This window comes from Procambarus clarkii, chromosome 89 (genome assembly GCF_040958095.1).
Source record: "Procambarus clarkii isolate CNS0578487 chromosome 89, FALCON_Pclarkii_2.0, whole genome shotgun sequence".
Taxonomy (NCBI): domain Eukaryota; kingdom Metazoa; phylum Arthropoda; class Malacostraca; order Decapoda; family Cambaridae; genus Procambarus; species Procambarus clarkii.
The window spans coordinates 13,320,934-13,341,421 of record NC_091238.1 but is presented as its reverse complement, the minus strand read 5'-3'; the positions used below and the strand labels follow the sequence as shown (position 1 = coordinate 13,341,421).

At 43.3% G+C, this 20,488-nt stretch overlaps 1 protein-coding gene across 1 annotated transcript in view; it reads left to right on the top strand.

Annotated features, from left to right (window-relative positions):
• LOC123773311 (uncharacterized) overlaps positions 1 to 17,710 on the top strand; it is a 68,270-nt gene extending 50,560 nt beyond the window's left edge. The window contains 3 exon segments of the mRNA XM_045766915.2: positions 3,870 to 4,083; positions 4,086 to 4,547; positions 14,841 to 17,710. Of these exon segments, the coding sequence (XP_045622871.2) occupies positions 3,870 to 4,083; positions 4,086 to 4,547; positions 14,841 to 15,053 (889 nt within the window). The 3' untranslated portion in view covers positions 15,054 to 17,710.
• Positions 17,711 to 20,488: the final 2,778 nt, after the last annotated feature.

Sequence of the window (20,488 nt, the reverse complement as noted above, 5' to 3'; positions counted from 1 at the left end):
TAATGAGTAACTCATTACTCATTATTATAATGAGTAATGAGTTACTAGTTAATAATGAGTGGCGTGAATAATATAGAGGCTCTCCAGAATATCCACCTTAAGGAGTGGATATAAGGAGACATTCCTAAACTTATCTTTCACTACATTACAATATGAGATTATCTCCTTATCTGTATAAGGAGGCACGGCTCTGTATTTTTCCCCAAGGAGAGGACTGATAAGCAACTGCCAATTATGGCAGGAATAGGACCGAAGCACAGCTAGCTATTATCCCTTGGGTAAGACTGAGATAAGGCTAGCTATTAACCCAGGAATAGGATAGATACACATCTGGCTATTATCCCAGGGATAGAACTAAGACTAGGCTGGCTATTATATGAGGGATAGAACTGAAACAAAGCCGGTTATTTTTCCACATTGATGTGGCTGGCCGCTACAGTTGGGTATCATCCCTGAGAGATGACTAAGGAAAAAATGACTATTATTTCAAAGAGTGAAATAAAGCGCAGTCGCCTTTTATTTAATAAAAATGAATAAAATAACTCTTTGTTCATTGTGATTATAAAGGATTTATATATAATAAAGTGCTGAGACACAGCTGGCTATTATTCCTAGAAGAAGATGAAGAAAAAGCTGGCTATTTTCCCAGGAAGAAGAGTCCGGATATACGGCTGCCCATCTTCCTATGGAAAATGAGAAAGGAGTGAGAAAGAAACAGTCTCTTCATGCACTGCTCTGATGCTTGGTCGTAACCTGCAACCTCAAATGGCATTTAGAGGTCGTACAATGTGTTACTGTAACTCGTTTAGGCTCGTTATCTATGTTTGTCTGGCTCTAACTTTGTCTGTCTGTCTGTCTGTCTGTCTGTCTGTCTGTCTGTCTGTCTGTCTGTCTGTCTCTCTCTCTCTCTCTCTCTCTCTCTCTCTCTCGTATATATTTGCACTAACCTAAGCTGCATTTATAAACGACCAGACAAGGACTGGTAATGTTTGAAAATTACGCAGGATTGGTATCTAAGCATTGAAATCTCCTGAACTCTGGATAACAAATAGAACATTTTATGTACTCACCTAGTTGTACTCACCTAGTTGTGCTTGCGGGGGTTGAGCTTTGCTCTTTCGGCCCGCCTCTCAACTGTTAATCAACTGTTACTAACTACTAACTAATTTTAAACACACACACACACACACACGCACACACACACACACACACACACACACACACACACACACACACACACACACACACACACACACACACACACACACACACACACACACCAGGAAGCAGCTCCGTAACAGCTGTCTAACTCTCAGGTACCTATTTACTGCTAGGTAACAGGAGCATTCAGAGTGAAAGAATCTTTGCCCATTTGTTTCTGCGTGGTCTGGGAATCGAACGCGAGCCACAGAATTACGAGTCCTACGCGCTGTCCACTCAGCTACCAGACACACAGCTACCAGTGTGTGTGTGTGCGCATGTGCTCACCTATTTGTTCTCAACTATTGTGCCTGCAGGATCGAGCATTGACTCTTGGATCCCGATGTGTGTGTGTGTGTGTGTGTGTGTGTGTGTGTGTGTGTGTGTGTGTGTGTGTATGTGTGTGTGTGTGTGTGTGTGTGTGTGTGTGTGTGTGTGTGTGTGTGTGTGTGTGTGTGTGTGTGTTTTGTTTACATTAGTTTATTTGTTTGTCAGTGAGACACTACCTTGCGTTGCTTTGACTCCGGGGCTCAAGGTCCCTGCGACCCGGTCTCTGACCAGGCCTCCTTATGCACTACAATGCATAAAGGATTCCAACCCCCTGCAAGTTCAAGGGTGAGGGGGGGGGAACCTTTTATAAGGGCGGAAGGGTGATGCGAATCTCATACTGTAATGCAGCGAAAGATAATTTTGCAGAGAGATTAGACAAGATAAGCAGCGAGGGAGACGGGTGGACATTAATGCCTATGTTGTATAATGGAGGCTTTAGTATGGGCGTGCGCGGAGGAGGACCAAGGTGCCTCGCCAAGCCTCGCCCCCTTCGCTAACTTGCACGTCGTTGTCTTCACAGTAAACACACACACACACACACACACACACACACACACACACACACACACACACACACACACACACACACACACACACACACACTCACACACACACACACACACTCACACATTCACACATACATACAGACACTAATGATAATGTATTACTCAGAGTTCTGGAGACTTCAATGCTTAGATACCAATCCTGCGTAATTTTCCTCATATTATTTTTGTATCTCAATGTGAAGTGTATAACTTGCGAGTCCTTGTTTGGTCCTTTATCGTTGCAGCTTATGTTATGTTAGTACAGAGAGACAGAGAGAGAGAGAGAGAGAGAGAGAGAGAGAGAGAGAGAGAGAGAGAGAGAGAGAGAGAGAGAGAGAGGGAGAGAGAGAGAGAGAGAGAGAAATTGCTCTGCAACGCACGTGTTCTACATCACACATGTGTTCCACATCCCAGATGTGTTCTAAGTCTAAAATATGTGTTCTACATCATACATATGATCCATATATAACTACAAATCTCCCGCGTCAACCACATTATTTTTATTATCTCGTTTCCATGATCAACTTTTGTTGCTTTCATTGAGATTCTTTAACAGAATTTGCTACCCCTTTTGGACAATATTTTTTTTCCCCCAAGTGAACCTCTGTTTTTGGGGTCAATATTTAATACCTAAATGAGCTTTTATGTGTTGACATTTTGTTAGGCTTACGGGCGTGAGGGATGAATGTATTGTGCACTGAAAGTCACGATAGGAGTGATATTGAGCACTATGCTATTGTATTTATGTGAGTGGTCTCACGTAATGTTGATTTGGAAACAGGGATGTTGATTTATAGAACATATTACCTAGTAACATAATAGATGTACATTATTTAGATTGTTTTAAGTGTAGGTTACACATATTTATGAATGAGGTTAGGTGGATATAAATAGCAAGTACTTCGTATGGGCCAATAAGCCTTCTGCAATTGTTCATGTCTTCTTATGTTACATGACATTGTTTTATTATTATTATTCGAGAGCATTATATTGTCTGTCTATTTTCTTTTTTCATTTTTTTCATATTTTTTTGTAGTAATGGTGCTTAAGCGTGGTACTTTGGTTTCTGTTTAAGCTGTACCTGGTGGAAGTGTGGTGCTGTGCTGGGAATTATATCACGGTGAAGTCGATGTATACTGAGGTGTTTGTATACATGGAGTATGCGTACGAGGTGTGGATGTTCACAAAGGTGTTTGTGTACATTCGGTTTCCCAGAGGGACGGGTGAAAACTAGCCGCAACGTCAATATTATTTCTTAAAATTTACACCAATGCTTTCTAATATAGTGCTCGATTTTCCAAACAATCTATTCTGCTTGCCCCAGCAAGTTTTTTCCCCTCACCTGTATTTCTTCAGGTCAATCACGCTTTCCTCAGCACGTGGCACACCTTGGTCCTCTCAGCACGTGGCCCAGTTGCTTCAGTTATAAGTTGGAAATCTTTAGAGCCTCAGTAAATGGCCCTCCCTGATTCCTGCGGAAAGTGGCTCACCTTGTACCGAAAAGCACGTGCCCCCAGCTTGTCCTCACACCAATAACACTTGGCCAAATTTACTCTCACTGTTGACCACGTTCTATCTCTCCTCGTTCCTTGCCTCTCCTCAATCCCTAATGTTTCTTGTCTCGTTCCCTGACCTGCCTTCTCTTTCCCTTCTCCCTATCCTTTGACCTGCGCCTGACCTCCTCATTGTACTGGGTGACCACCCGCTAATGGTGTCTGATGTAGGTAATGTAATGGAAACGTCTTACCAACCGAGCGTGGCTAATGGGTCTCTCTCTCTCTTTCTTCCCCGCAGTTACTTCAGCAGTCCAAACAACGGGTTCCTACGTCACCCACTGGGCGGCCTGGCAGGCTTCAAGCACGGATCGGCGCCCTTTCTTGGCGTCCCTACCCAACCTACCACATCGACTTCGATTAAGGACGTAGATAAGAAGATCGACGCTGTACCTGTATCAACAGCCGCCGGTATCTCGCAGTTGCCTCACCCAGGGGCGCCTCCCATGTTCCCGGTGCCGCAGGAATCCCCGGGTTCCCTGGCTTTCCCCTGGTAGACATGTCTTCGTCTCAAGTCCTTCTCAACATGGTACGCAATGCCTCCGCGACGCAACAGTCGCAGCTTGAGAACTACTTGCGGGGAGCCATGAAGCGACCAGCAGACGCCCCAACCTCTCCTCTCGATCTCTCTGCCACCATGACTACCAAGAGACCCCGAACGGAACCCTCTAAATCCTTTGACGTGAAGACGTTGTTTGGTCTTCAGCACGAGGAGGAGAAGAAGCTGGAGACCAAGGCACACACCACACGATCCCCCACGCCTCCTAAGCCACGGCCCACGCCCTCCCCTGGGACGCATAAGCCACCCACGCCATGCTCAGACAAGAACTGCCCTACACTAGAGACTATCGGCCACTGGACCGTCGATGACGTATGTTCCTTCGTGGGAAGTATAGAACTCTGCGCCGAATATGTCGAGGTAAGTTGATTTACATTCCCTATACCTGTATAATAAACCTTTTTTCATTTTTTTCCTGCTTGGTGCAACTTTAGGTCAGGAAAACAAAACTGCATCACCCAATCCAGCGAGCACTGCTTTGCACCTTGAAATTAATCCGAGAAATCGCAAATGTCTTGATCACTAGAAAGTCGTAGCGATGTACTAATCAAACTGTCACCCGCGGCCACCTTATGGCTTCCACATATATGATGTTTAGTCTCCCTCACACATCCTTCTCATCTTTCTTTACACACACAATTCTTGTCTCGCTACACACACACACACACACACACACACACACACACACACACACACACACACACACACACACACACACACACACACACACACACAATGTTTGCGGACGATGCTAAAATTATGAGAAGGATTAAAACAGAAGAGGACTGTTTGAGGCTTCAAGAAGACCTAGACAAGCTGAAGGAATGGTCGAACAAATGGTTGTTAGAGTTTAACCCAACCAAATGTAATGTAATGAAGATAGGTGTAGGGAGCAGGAGGCCAGATACAAGGTATCATCTGGGAGAGGAAATTCTTCAGGAGTCAGAGAAGGAAAAAGACTTGGGGGTTGATATCACGCCAGACCTGTCTCCTGCAGCACATATCAAGCGGATAACATCAGCGGCATATGCCAGGCTGGCCAACATACGAACGGCATTCAGAAACTTGTGTAAAGAATCATTCAGAACTTTGTATACCACATATGTCAGGCCAATCCTGGAGTATGCAGCCCCAGCATGGAGTCCATATCTAGTCAAGGATAAGACTAAACTGGAAAAGGTTCAAAGGTTTGCCACCAGACTAGTACCCGAGCTGAGAGGTATGAGCTACGAGGAGAGACTACGGGAATTAAACCTCACTTCGCTGGAAGACAGAAGAGTTAGGGGGGACATGATCACCACATTCAAGATTCTGAAGGGGATTGATAGGGTAGATAAAGACAGTCTATTTAACACAAGGGGAACACGCACAAGGGGGACACAGGTGGAAACTGAGTGCCCAAATGAGCCACAGAGACATTAGAAAGAACTTTTTTAGTGTCAGAGTGGTTGACAAATGGAATGCATTAGGGGGTGATGTGGTGGAGGCTGACTCCATACACAGTTTCAAGTGTAGATATGACAGAGCCCGATAGGCTCAGGAATCTGTACACCTGTGATTGACGGTTGAGAGGCGGGACCAAAGAGCCAGAGCTCAACCCCCGCAAACACAACTAGGTGAGTACAACTAGGTGAGTACACACACACACACATCCTCCCTGTTTCCCCTCATCACGGTAACTATCTTCAGTACAAACTATCTTCACCGGAAGCCTCTTAACACCTTCTCCATCATCTCCCGACATATTCTCCCTATCTCCTCACACACCCTCTCACGACGTCCACTTTTTTCACCCCCTCTCTGTCTGCCCCACATATACACGCCCTCTCCGTATTTCTCGGACACTCCTTCCCTATATCCAACCACACACCCTCCCATATCTCCCCCCCCCCCCACATTCCTCCCTCTACTCCCCTCATCATCTCATCACTGTTTCAACCCTCCCCAAACCCCCTTCTCACACACACCCTCCATAACATCCCTCCCTACATACTTTTTCACTGTCCCTACCGATCACTTTAACCATTTTTCCTACACACATTATCTCCATCACTGTAACAGACAGATTGCACCCAGAATGCAAATCTGCCATTTGGACATAGGTACACTTTTTATTATATTTTTTTTATTAACACGTGTAGGTACATCTGCATTTCTGCAGCTGTCATAGACTATATGAAAGGGGAGGACAGTGTGTGTCACAAAGCTAGCTACCTGATGCTAAAATCCCCATCACACAGGATGGTTAGTCATACAGAGGCATGTGATAAGTAGTCTACACTGGCTAACTCTGAGATGCATTATGAGGATATCTTCAAGAACACAAGAGTGAATAAGGTAGCAGTGATACTAAATGTCCCCACTTCGCTAAATGGTTAGCCATACAGGGCCATACGTTCAGTAGCCTGCACTGGCAAATTTGGGTGCATTATGAGGATATCCTCAATAACACGAGAGTGAATAATATATTTGCAAACCTCCAGGTACCTCATAGATACACTAATACTGAAAAGTATTATTTGCATAGGTACACTAATACTGAAAAATATTAAACTCTACGGACTTTGAGTGACACATTTCATAACCACCGACTCCATGAAGCGCGAATGGGGGTCCGACTCCCTTTCAAGGAAGGCGTTGGAGCCGACGCGACCAATCCTCACCCCTTCGACACTCCCCCATAAAATCCATTTTAACCCTGCAAAGTTTATTGAGGCTAGACCCAAACGTCTGGTCTCCAATCCTGGACAATCAGATAGACACTCCTTGAAGATCTCCAATGCTTTGTGTGGGCTTCTTCCCTAGGCTTTATATATAAATTTTTCAGACGTTTTGTGTAGTGTCTCGAAGTATTATTCAAAAATGTTAAAAAAATAGCTTGTTCCGTTTATTTCCCGTAAGTTATCAGGAAAAAATATCACTGATAATCGGAAAATTACTGAACAGAAACAACAATATCTGCATTAACAATATAATTAATAATAATAATTAATAATTATAATGATAATTAATAATAATAATAATAATAATAATAATAATAATAATAATAATAATAATAATAATAATAATAAGGGATCGACATAACCTTGTCCTTAGTCCCAATAAAAAAATAAAAAATAAAAATTGGGTGGTACTTAAAAAAATATAAAATTCATTAAAAACCATTGAAAACTGTTGTTTTCGGAGGCGCTGCATTCGTGATCATCCATCTGGCAACAATCGCCTCTCACCATCAGTGTGAGGAGGGGGGGGATAGGAAGGATGGGGGGGATAGAGGGGGGAGGGGAGGGGGGGGGGGCTTCCACGGCTCGTTCATCGGCTTCGGCAAAACATCCCCCTCCTCCTCCTCCTCCCTCTTGTCTAGCAGGCAGCTTTAGCGCTACTCACTTTATCTGCCATAATTTCATGTTATCAGCGTGCATTGTATAATCTGGAGGCCCGGGAGCGACCTGTCGGGGAATGGGAAGGTGAAGGGAAGGAAGGGAAGGGGAGGGGTTGGGGGGTTTGGGAAGGCTGGGGAGAAGTGGAAGGAAGGATGGTCACGATGTTATTTCTCAGATAAGGAAATTATCGTCATGGCAACGAGATGTTTGGTAGAGGTGCGAGGAGAGGTCATCCACCACTGCCGGCCACCGGTATGCATGCAATTGATGCTCAATTTTTCACTCTGAATTTCAAAGATTTTTGTTGACCAGACCACACACTAGAAGTTGAAGGGACGACGACGTTTCGGTCCGTCCTGGACCATTCTCAAGTCGATTGTTCAAGGATTTTTGTTGGTGGCAACATAGTCAGTATTTCTTTTGTTTTTGCTAATGTTCTATTCAGCCTTTGTTTGTCATTACTGTTCACAATCAAAATTACTTTGATTTATATCATTACATCTGATTCAGATCCTATTACTGTTTCACGGTTCTATTTAATTACTCAAAATATTTTGCGAGATAGAGCGTGAATGATACGTGAAGGCGCGCCTTCCTCTCCTCTACTTTAGCCTGGCGAACAGGATATAATCGTTATTTATATACTGCCGGCTATTCTGTTCCACGCCTGCACGAGTACCTCTGGCGGACAGAAGACCGACAGAAATCTTCTCCACACAGGAGTGCCGCGGCCAGCGTCAGCAACAATCGTGGGGATCCCCTGAAGATACCATCACAAATAGGAGCAGGCCAGTTCACATTCCCTTCTTTTTCTCCTCTCTCTCCACTTTATTTCTAAACCTCTCTTGCTCTCCACTTCTTGCCCCCCCCCCTCTTGTCCTCCCCCTTCTTCTCCTCCTCGCCTGTTTCTCTTCACACTTCTCTCGTGTTTCTCTTCATTTTTTCGCCTTATGAATACTTTTCTGTTGTCTAAGCTTCAATAGTGTCACATATTTCTAAACCAAAGGGATTATAATTTTTTTAGAGATATCTAATATTAATGAATAAAAACGGGTCTTCGGCAAAGAATTCAACGATAATTTCGTATTATAGAACATTTCTCTGAAATTAAAAGTAAAAATGTGACTAGATTCTAGGATGGGATCCCGCCAATTCACACAAAAACAAAGTTAGGTCCTAATGGGATCTCTCTTGTCCTCGGATTCCCGCTTCTGGAGCATTCAATCAGCCGTATTCTTCCCCATGACCCATTTTTCATTTCCCGGGTTCCTCTCCAGGACCTCGGGTTTCATTCATCATACATATGACAAGATTGATTGCATTACACTGGCTTGGCGGGCTGGTCCACCAAGCCTGCTGGTACACTCGGATGGCTGGTCCACTTGGTGGGCTGGTCCACTTGGTGGGCTGGTCCATCTAGATGGCTGATCAACCTAACAAGCTGGTCCACCTAGATGGGGGAGTCAGCCTAGCGGGTTGGTCCACCTGGCCTGCCGGTCCATCAGGCATGGTAAATCACCTGGCGGGCTTGTCCACCTGGCGTATTGGTCCATCTGACGTGGAGATCCACCTGGCTGGCTGGTCCACCTGACGGGCTGGTCCACCTGGCGGGCTGGTCCACCTGACGGGCTGGTCCACCTGGCGGGCTGGTCCACCTGACGGGCTGGTCCACCTGGCGGGCTGGTCCACCTGGCAGGCTGGTCCACCTGGCGGGCTGCACCACCAGTTGGGCTGGTCCACCTGACGGGCTGGTCCACCTGGCAGGCTGGTCCACCTGGCGGGCTGCACCACCAATTGGGCTGGCTCACCTGGCAGTATATTCATTCCTGTAGTTTAGGGTCGCGTGAGCTGTACAAGGGACGGTGATTAAGGCGTTTTAAGGCTCATCTCTCCCAGGTCGTGAGTGAGGCTTTTGTTGGGTATGTATTAATTTTGACAGGTTTATAACAGTGCTATATAATAGAGTCCAAGTCGTGAAAGAGGGGGCTGTATCGTCGGTGTTAGCACGCCACCTGGAATGAGTTGCCTTCACGGAAAGCACAGGCGAGAAGTGTGCGTGTTGTATTTAGTTATACCGGTTTCTTTTCCGTCAGAGGCCAATATTTGATCTAACCCGATGACCCACCAAAACAAAAGAGTAACACGCTTTAGCCCGTGTGTCATAAACCATATTCCCCTGTTACTGAGTTTGGGACTCTGGTGGAAACAATGGGAGTCAGAGAAACAAAAGCTCATTTGATAAGTTATGAGGCTAAGATTGCCATCGATAGAGGCGGAGGCAAGGGGGTCGTGCTCTGAGCTGCTTCGAAGCTGAGCTTGAACCCAAGTAGCCAGTGATTTGTCGAGCCGGAGAAACTACTCACCCGCGTTTATCCAGAGTACAATCGCCATCTCCCCAGATTGATTTCAAAACATTTGCATTGTTCATGACCTGGTACGATCAGATTGCTCTGCTAATGCTCGGTCGTTAAGTATCGGGTCTCTGTTTCGAACGCGCTCATTTGCATCGATTAAGAACTCGTTGTATCAATTTATCTGAAGTGTTCTTCATTTCTTATGGCCCGAGCTGAAGTCTTGTGGTATCGTTTAAGCTTTGGCTCTTGGAGCTGCAAGTTGGTTTAGTTTTGATGTACTCCTCGAATACTGAGGCTTCCTTATTCTCTTTTAACTTTTAAAGTTCGTTACAGCAATACATTCATGTAGTTTTTAACAATCCTCTATTTATACGATTCGGCTCATTCTGGCAAACACACTGTGTTTATATGCATATCCCAGGATGTATCAAGCCTATTTTAATATAGACTGCTTACCAAACAGTACTCACCTAACTGAGTCCTAAGTCATAAGCTGTAGCCCCTGGGTTCCGTCTCATTAAATATTGATCGTCTAATTATATCAGTGACTCTAGTCACCTTTCTTAATTTTCTCACCTGCTTTTCAAGCTATGTATGGAAGTAGGTCCGCGTGTTTTCTACCCTTACAATAAAAAAGAATCTCTTCACCTCGTTGTACTCATCTGCGTATCTCGCTTCTATGTATGTCTTCCCGTTATGACTAATGCTCATACTGAATTTTCTATATTCATTAATACCTTTAGTACTTTGGGAATTAGGGAGTGCAAAGGGGGATATGAAGGATTGAGCATTTTGAAGGAATATAAGAGTATGGCAGTTCGGAGGCAGTTTGTAGTGGGTAAGGATGGAGCTGAGAGGTGGTGGGGAGAATAGGATGTATAGGTATCTTGGGAGTTGTGAATGGTTGAAGCAGGGTTTGTGATATGTGGGAGATTGTGAGTAGAGAATCCTGTTTAAGTCAGTATGAATACCAAACCAGGAGGAAACTTTTCTCCCTGAAGTGACTGGTATTGTGAGGACAAGTCTATCGGCCAGCTGGGTCTCTCTCACCACTGTTGCCAGTATAGAGGATTTTCTTGCATGGCGGGTTTTCTACTGCTCTTAGCGCCAAGTTTACTTGCTTTCAAGGCCAACGAGGAAGGTGGCAATGGTCTGTATTGTGAAGAACATTTGTTCATTCAGTTTTGTGTAATGTATCTAGTTCTGAAGTCAAGGCACTGAATCTTGGAGTCACTAAAATTATCTTCTCAAGACACTTAATTCCTATCTACGTTGAAGCCTGTATCACTCTTCATCCCCCCCCACCTCCCGTCCCTCCTTTCTTCTTCTACCTTCGCTTCCTCCACACCCCCCCCCCCATGCATCCCCCCCTCCTCCTCCTCCCACTGGGGTCCTCTCCTACACCAGTGTTGGTGGCTTTAAGTGGCTCCTTCATGACCTACCGACGACCCTGTCTTGACCTCTCGTCCCGAGTGTGGTGGCTCCCCGTGACCAGGGGTGCAGGAGGCGGGGATTATTTATGCTCATTATGTATCCGCGATGAATGATGCTTTGTATTTTGAGCAGGAGAAAGAGGAAGGGGCGAAGAATGGTCATCTGTTCTCTGAGAGTTTCGCAAATTACAGACAAAAATGAGATGAAGTCTATTATCGGAGATGAAATGCCTCCGTGTTAAAGCGGATGTTCAGCGTGTTTGGGGAAGGGAATTGAAAAGAATATTATTGTCAATGATGTGTATCGAGTGACAGGGGGTTATATATGATAGTCCCCGAGCGGTCGGTCGGTCGGTGAGGCGGCATCTAGTTCCCCAGCGAGGAAGCGAATTTCTGAAACATTTACTGTCGAAAGCTCCTCCATTCACATGTCGGGGGGGAAAAGCAGACACGACAATACGCGAGAGAAAACAGATAAAACAACGTCTGACCCCGAACACTCGAAGTTGCTCGACCTGAATCAACAAAAGGTTGATGTGAGCTGCTCCGGCAGTGATGAAGGACTCGATACCATCGTGATTCCCGTAACTGATGAATATATCAACATATATTGACCTCTTCTCGAGATGAATTCCTCATGAATCAAAAGCCTTGTCTGCCTGCCTGGGGTAGTAGATGAGAGCTACTGCCTATTGGTGGACCCAAGGGGCTCCCGTGGGGAGAAAGGGCAGGTCGCAATTGTTTGTGCGTACGCTCCTAGTTTGTCTCTTCAAGCTGCACTGTATTCTAACTGTTCTCTGTAATTGTATATGCAAATAATGCATTGTACTCTCTCTCTTTGTGTATGTGCACAGGCTGCGCTGGTCTCTTTGTTTATGTAGTTGTTACGATGTAACGGTGTACTCTCTCTGTTTTTCGGTACGTGCTTCAGTGTACACTGTGCACCTGTTGCCGTGTACTGTGTTTGTACACATGTTTGCACGATCATGTTAGAGAGTGTGAGTTTGTCTGTGGGTTTTCCTCTCGTATCTGCTAATATATATATATATATATATATATTATATATATATATATATATATATATATATATATATATATATATATATATATATATATATATATATATATATATATATATATATATATATATTATATATATATAATATATTTGTCTGCACGCCTGTGTAAAATCTTTGTTTAGTGTTTACTCAAGTTTGTGACGCTGCAATATTTACGGGTAAACACCTGTCGCAGAAACCACATGACCATCCATTTTCTCAATTAAATACCTGCACACACACACACACTTCCCCAACATCAACACGCCGACCTAACCCCTTATCCTCTATCCCTCTATCCCCCTCCCCCTCCCAACCCTCCCTAGCTCATTCTATCCCCTCACTAATCAGCTCCACGACAATCACGACGCTGCTCACCTCTCCACTGACCTCAGCTGTACCTTGGGGTCAGCAAGTCTCCCACAGACCTTGGTGACCCCAGCAGCGCCACCAGCAGCAGCAGGAGGTCGCAGACGGCATCGGTGTCAGACACAGCAGGAGAGATGGGGTCAAACTTCTCTCCTGAAGCTTGACGTGAGGAGAGGAGATTCTTTTCCTTCCGACGTGGTCACGAGTTAATTTTTAACAAATCGATTCCACTACTCTCGGCTAGGTTGCTCTTACATCATGTCTGTCGGGAAGCGACTTGTACAGATGAAAAAAAATTGATAAATGTTATCTAGTTTCATGCTGAACAAACAAACATTATTTGTTGTGGAGCAGTCATTATTTGCTTATCGGTAATCAGAAATTTAAATATTCCATATCATGGAAAATTTCTGGTTTTCTATCCCTTCTAAAGCAATCTCTTGTGAAGCTCAGAATAGCTCAGTAGATTGAAAATCCTCAGAATCCCTATGTGTAACAGGTAATATGCAATTAACATTAACATCCACATTAAAAAATTTTTTATCAAAGTATTGAGTTTCCATCAAAATAATATTGTATTGGTCTATTAGTGACCCTCCCGGGCGGTGAAGAGCATGTGTAGATGGCGCGCAAGAAAGCACGTTCAAGTAATCAGTAAACAAAGCTACTGGGACCCTCCCCCCCCTTTCCACAGTAAATTACTAGCAAACAACATGCAACATCATTTTTCTCCTGACCTCTCCACGGCGCGGCGTATCCACACTGCCATCTTCCAGGACATCAAATTTTATTTCATTACAGAGTGTTTTTTGTTATGGTCGTTAGGTTGTGTATGATGTTCACAGAGGCGTCCGTCTCTTGTGAGGTTGTGAGGCAGGTGCCGTGAGGATTAAGAGACATATGGAGCGAGTGAGTCGGGTTTTAGTTCGTCTCTTGTGAGGTTGTGAGGCGGGTTCCTTGAGGATTAAGAGACATATGGAGCGAGTGAGTCGGGTTTTAGTTCGTCTCTTGTGAGGTTGTGAGGCGCGTTCCTTGAGGATTATGAGACATATGGATCGAGTGAGTCGGGTTTTAGTTCGTCTCTTGTGAGGTTGTGAGGCAGGTGCCGTGAGGATTATGAGACATATTGAGCGAGCGTGTCGGGTTTTAGTTCGTCTCTTGTGAGGTTGTGAGGCAGGTGCCGTGAGGATTATGAGACATATTGAGCGAGCGTGTCGGGTTTTCTCACTGTTGATATCACTTGAAACCGATGCTGTCAAGGCCATCACAGTGAGAAATGTTTCCTTGTGAATGCACGTATGATAAAGTCTCTGAGACATATGAAGAAATACCGTAGGGTTCTTTACCCAGAGTGGCTGTTTTGCCGAGCTTTCTCCTTTGATCTTAACATCTTAAACTTCTGAAGAATGAATATTTCACTTCAGAGAAGACGTTCAAAAGCTGGACCAAATGCTATTTGTTGTCTTTCAGTTCTTGAATATGTAGCCTGAAGGTTTTACATACATTAACACTAAAACAACACGTAAACCATAAAACGAAATCGCGTCGTACATAAAGGAAGATCCATCCTCCCCCAGCCTACATCATTTTAATTTTGGCAAGACCAAACATTACGTTTGCGCCTGCCGCTACTAGCCAATCTATATGCAAACTGACCCATGCTAGCTGTGCTGCTGCCAGGGAGAGAAACACTGGCAAGAAACACTTCCATTAAGGCGTTTGGCTGAAGAAACTTGTGAGATAAACTTAAGGATACGTATGTTAATTTAGGAAAAAAGTCTCAAGGTGTACTTTATCGAAAGGAATGTCTTCAGTTTCATGCATAATTTTTAAGTCCTTTAATATCTTGTAAGTGATTCCATACTTCTAACTTTAACTGAGGAGTGAGGAGTCTGGGCAATGTTGTTCGTTTAAGCTGTTATCAATGGTCGCAATGGATACACATCCATTTGTGCCAGGGAAAACCTGTCTTGACGTCCGTCATCGCTGGAATCCCCCACAATTATAGCATTGTTAGGACACCTCTGCTAACCTATGATTCTCTCTTCTCCTTCAGGCGTTCCGTGAGCAACGTATCGATGGGTCTGCGCTGCCGCTACTGACGGAGGAGCACCTAACGTCCAGCATCAACATGAAACTTGGCCCCGCCCTTAAACTCCGTTCCGTCCTAGCACGCCGCCTGGGCGCCTGTAACGTGTGCCTTCATTGCGATCACTGCCACACGCAGACGCAGGAGCGGCGGCCCAGCTCTGTCGCTTCAGGGCAATAGGGTTGGACTTCGGGTTTGCTTGGATTGATTCACATCCACAGTAAAGCCCCCCGGACATACTAACATGTCCTCAGTGTACCAAACGTGAATGTTTTATGAATTCCGGTGGTGTTTTCAACAGTTTATGGAGGAGAGAACTCGTGCTGCCTTGGCACGACTTGGGCAGTGGTAATGTTATAATGACCTCAGGGACTTCAAAGCCCACGCCAAAAGGATCCTCCCTGGGTACTCCTACGAAGTGCTGCGTGTCGCAACTTGAAAGTGACAGTTTGCTATAGAGGCGGGCAAGTTAAAACACACCGGAGTGGCCATTCTATCGACTGCATTTGCTGCACCGTGCGCCTTTGAAGCCGCTTCCCGACGGAGGCTACACAATTAGTGGACGGGAGGTTAATCTTGCTGTAGGTGCATTCCGCGGAAATGCTATTAGCTCGCGGCTGCCTACAAAACAGGACAGTAACGAGGTAGCCACGATCTTGCATTCTTATATCAAGTGAAAGAACATTCCATCCACAGATAAGAGGCAAAGGGACCTAGAAGACTAAATCATAGTTAAGTGCAGTCCATTAATGGACATCTGAAGGTGCTCTTAATTCCCGTATATGTTTAATGACCGACAGACAAACTGTAGTTGCTGATGTTTAGTCGACAAGTGAGACGAACCGTAGGGGTTCCGCATTGTAACGAGAGGCATGCGCTTAATAGGACCAGATTCCGAAACGTAGCTCAGGGGTTTCACGAGGAATTCTTTGTCAGTTGATAGAGAAGGAAGTGTTTGTTGTAATTTGGAATTGTGGAATTAGAAAGAGGCTCTTTTTTGTGAATAACTTTGTGTTAGTTGTTATTTTAATACCTTGTTTGCCAAGTTACGTTTCAGAATTTGGCGCTGCTTAGTGCTTCCTGGCCCTTGAAATTTATTTTCAGGGCCTTCAAAAGACAAAACCCGCTCAAGATGTTCAAGTCATAGTTTTGGAATCTGTTATTTTATTTTATTTTATTTTTTTGTCTCAGATTGACCTTTTGTTTTTTGTTGTACAATCGTTCACACAAAATGTACATTAAAAGGAATACCTCAACAGGTTAGTTATTTTTTGTTGTTAACATGCAATGCAACTCATATTTTTTTAGACTCTGCAAAAAAGCTAAAGCTAACATGAATGACACGTGCTGTAGAGTATAGCTTCGAACCATTGGTAGCTTTGCCAGGGTGAACTAGATGGTTGAATCTCCCTGTGGCTCTCGCTGACAGGTTAACCATCTTCTCCCCCTGGCAAATCAGACCTGTGTTTACCCAAAGATTACACGTAAGTCCAACTTTTAGTCATTTTGATGGTAGGGGCATAGAGATGATCCAGTATTTATTTGTGTATGATTTTGTGCAACCTAAAAATCAGTGTAATTAAAGGGTTGTCTGTATATAGTTTTTTTTTGTTAATGTTTGTTGAAGTAATTCTTCTTCTGAATTAGAAGAGGGATATTTGAGTCACTTTCTTGTGTTTCTTGCTGCGTATCATACCAGCCAGATTTTTTTTTTTGGGGGGGGGGGCCCATTTTTATATATGTACTCACTCGCCTTCGAGCCGTCACTAACAAGGCCATTCACGGACGATAGTTGAGTCTCCTGTTCGAATCGCTTTTTTTTATAATCTAAAATTTATGTTAGACTCCAAAGATTAATAGGTTTCTTGAACTCAGGAATGATTTTAATTGGTAAAAAGGAGAAGTTTGTCTATCTAAGAAGTTTGTCTATCTAAGAAGTTTGTCTATCTAAGAAGTTTGTCTATCTAAGAAGTTTGTCTATTCATCCAATCAGAACGCTTCTTTGGAATTTTATTTTCCTGAAACGTTTCAATTTCTCTCACTATCGTCCGGCTCTGTGGTTTCTTACGCTTCATCATCACTCCATCATTTTCCATTATCAGTCACCTTCACCTTCACTACATTTTAAGGCCGCTGTCATCCTCCACTGTGTTTAGAGGTTTGTTGTATACATCTCTGTACATAGACCAAAAATCGTGAATTTAAATTTTGTAATAACTGGCGTTGTATATTCTATTTTAATACAAGAGAACCCGGTGTATTGTCGTGGTGCAGTGAGGAGACCTCGTGGCTCTCTGAAACGGTTGTATTATATGTTTGTAAAGGATTAGAGAAACTGAACTGAATGCTTTTGAAGGTGTAGAGAGGCTGAACTAGATGCTTACAAAGAATTATAGAAGTAAGACTGAATCCTTCTGAGGATTAAGGACGCTATAATTAACGCTTAAGGAGAAATAGAGTAGTTGGATTGGATACTTTTTTTTTTAACAGAATAAGAGAAGATGGGTCGAATGCTTTGAAAAGACGTATAGTTGGATTGAATGCTTTAAAAGAAAGTAGAGAAGTTGGACTGAGTGCTTGCAAGAAAGCAGGCAAGGAGCAGCCAGAGGGATTCCTTGCTTGACAAGCTCGACGAGGCCACAGGGGTCACAGGCAGGGTCGGGTGGAAGCAATAAATATATTTAATAAATGTGTAGTTTTTGATTTCTTGAAAACTACGAAAGGGAAAATTTGTTATATTTTGTTGTCTATAATATTAATATCTATTGGGATGGCTTGTACTACACCACACACCATAATGTAAATAACATAACACCAAAATAAAGACTGGAATGCTATGTGTGTATTTTTCTTGTATTTTCACTGTATCCAATTGTTCATTATGTTGATGCTTGACACAGATTGATTCCTATCAAAAAAATATTATATAGGATTAGATGTATTGAAAAATTGTTTGAATACAAAAATTTTATTTGGAGAATTGTTAATACAGGTCAAACTGAAGCTGAGATGAAGACTGATATTTATAATATATAGAAACAACGAAGTATTGCAGGTCGTCGTTCAATTCCCGACGGTCCAAGTGGATGGCCACCAATTCCTTCCCCATTGTCCGATTCCAAACCCTTATCCTGACCATTCCAGGTGCTAAATATTCGTAATGGCATGGTACTGCCTTCTCATAGTTCCCCTTCCTCTTCCAGGAAGAGGAGGAAGGGTACTGTTCTCGACTTTACTAGGTCAGAGCAGTGTCAACGTTCGAAGTACCTCAAATTTTGCCATTTGCTGTGGCAACAGGCTAGCAACCAAAATATTATTATTGAAATGGTTCAAACATTTCGTAAATAAATATCAAATAATATAGTGTTGTGTCTAATTAAATTGCATGCATGCTTACACAGCTACATAAAAACTGTACACAAAGACTGTAGTTTTAGCTTTCAGCAATCAAGATACTAATAAATAGTGAAACACAAATAGAATACCTATTAATTTTAGAGTGTGTGTTTGTGTGTGTGAAAAGTCAAGAATCACGTATGCAAAGAAAACCCTCTTCTGTCTCCAGCCGAGAATGGGAATCCCCAAACTTTTCAACCACTAAAGATGCCGGAAAAAAAGGGCAGCTGTGTTGACTTTGCCCAAAAATATTAAATCCATGACACGCGGCTGAATCCAGAACTCAAGTCCCGTCAGTCACCCGGTGTTTGTCCAACAAGTTTGAAAGGGCTAGATTTACAAATTTAGGGATACATGACTGGTACAAGGCTCAAGTGTGCTCTCTTAACAATAGCAGGATTACTGGAGATTTCCTTCACTTAAACTCCCCGTCCTCTGCCATACCTCACCACCTGATTGGCGGCTATGAGAACTGCTCCTCCCAAAAAATGAGCATTAGCATTCAGAGGGCGAATTTTAGTCCGTCTCAGCTCGCAATAGACTGAATGCACCATGACACTGTGGAAAAAAAATATCGTGCTGGTATATCTCTCTCTTGCAGAGCCATATTAGAACGACTGGAAGGCTTAGGATCTCGGGGGATCTTTAGATTTAATTAAATAGTGTTAAATATAATCACAATAATATGCTTAAGAAAATTATATACATGTAACTGACAGAAAAAAAGGCGAAAACTATGGAATTAAATGTAATAAAAAATACGTATAGTTGAGGTGTTAGTTTTTAAACGTAATGACATCTATTATTTTGGACTAGTATTTAACTGACATGCTCAGGAACCTGTACACCAGTTGATTGACTTTTGAGAGGCGGGACCAAAGAGCCAGAGTTCAGCCCCGCAAGCACAAATAGATGAGTACATTCGACTTAAGAATGGTCCAGGACGGACCGAAACGTCGTCGTCCCTTCACTTTCTAGTGTGTGTGGTTTGGTCAACATAGATGAGTACAAATAGGTGAGTACACACACTAACACACACACACACACATACACGCACAAGCACACACGAGCACACACATACATACGAAAACACATGAATGCAATCACAGAAGCAAACCATGGCGGATATTATAACAACGTTATAGATATTAAAGGGGAATTGACAAGGCAGACAAAGCCTTCATGTTTCAAATGAGATACGTCAGGCCCAGAGGACACACGTGGATGCTGGAAACACAGATGAACCAGATGACACACGTGGATGCTGGAAACACAGATGAACCAGATGACACACGTGGATGCTGGAAACACAGATGAACCAGATGACACACGTGGATGCTGGAAACACAGATGAACCAGAGTGATGTTCATGAAAAACCAACTTCTCGGGATACAAAAGAAAATCGATGAAGCGAGTTCAATAAAAATCTTCAGCAAGAAATACGACGAGAAAATTGAGGCATGAAAGTCCTTCAAAAAACCTACCAAGAGATAGAAAGGCGGGGCTAGGAAGCTGTTACTCTACTCTGTTAACACATCTTGGTTAGTACATATAGGTAAGCACAGTGGAAAAAATACACAGTTTCAAATGTAAATACGATAGTGCCCAATAGGCTCAGGAACCTGTACATCAGTTGATTGAGAGTTGAGAGACGGGACCAAAGAGCCAGAGCTCAACCCCCGCAAGCACAACTAGGTAAGCACAACTAGGTAAGTACAAGTTTTCAGTAACAAACACAAATACTTGTTATAGCATGAACACACAACAAAAAATATATAAATGTCGTTTTGAATTGGGTAATACTAGCATTTTTATCTACATCTTGTATAAGGAATTTCTCCTTGAAATCAAGGAATGTATTCAAAATTCACTGAAACGCCACATTACTTTTAATGCTACGAATTTTCAAACATAATCGGCTAAAAATCTGAGTCTGAGTAAGAGAACACAAAATAAAATATTTAAAAAAATGTGTGACACTGTATAACAAATATAATCAGTGTAGAAAAGAAAATCAACACAGGTTAAGCAATACACTAACGTCCTAACTTTTCCCCCTGTTGCATGCCACAGATGAAAAACCGTGTTTTTCAAGCACTTTCAGAACCAGGAAAAAACCCTGAATTTTACGGCAGGCGCTAACTGCACTATTTCCATTAGGTGACTGCAAACAAGGCCAATATTTATTTTCTCTAAATCCCACTCCACCCTGGTATTT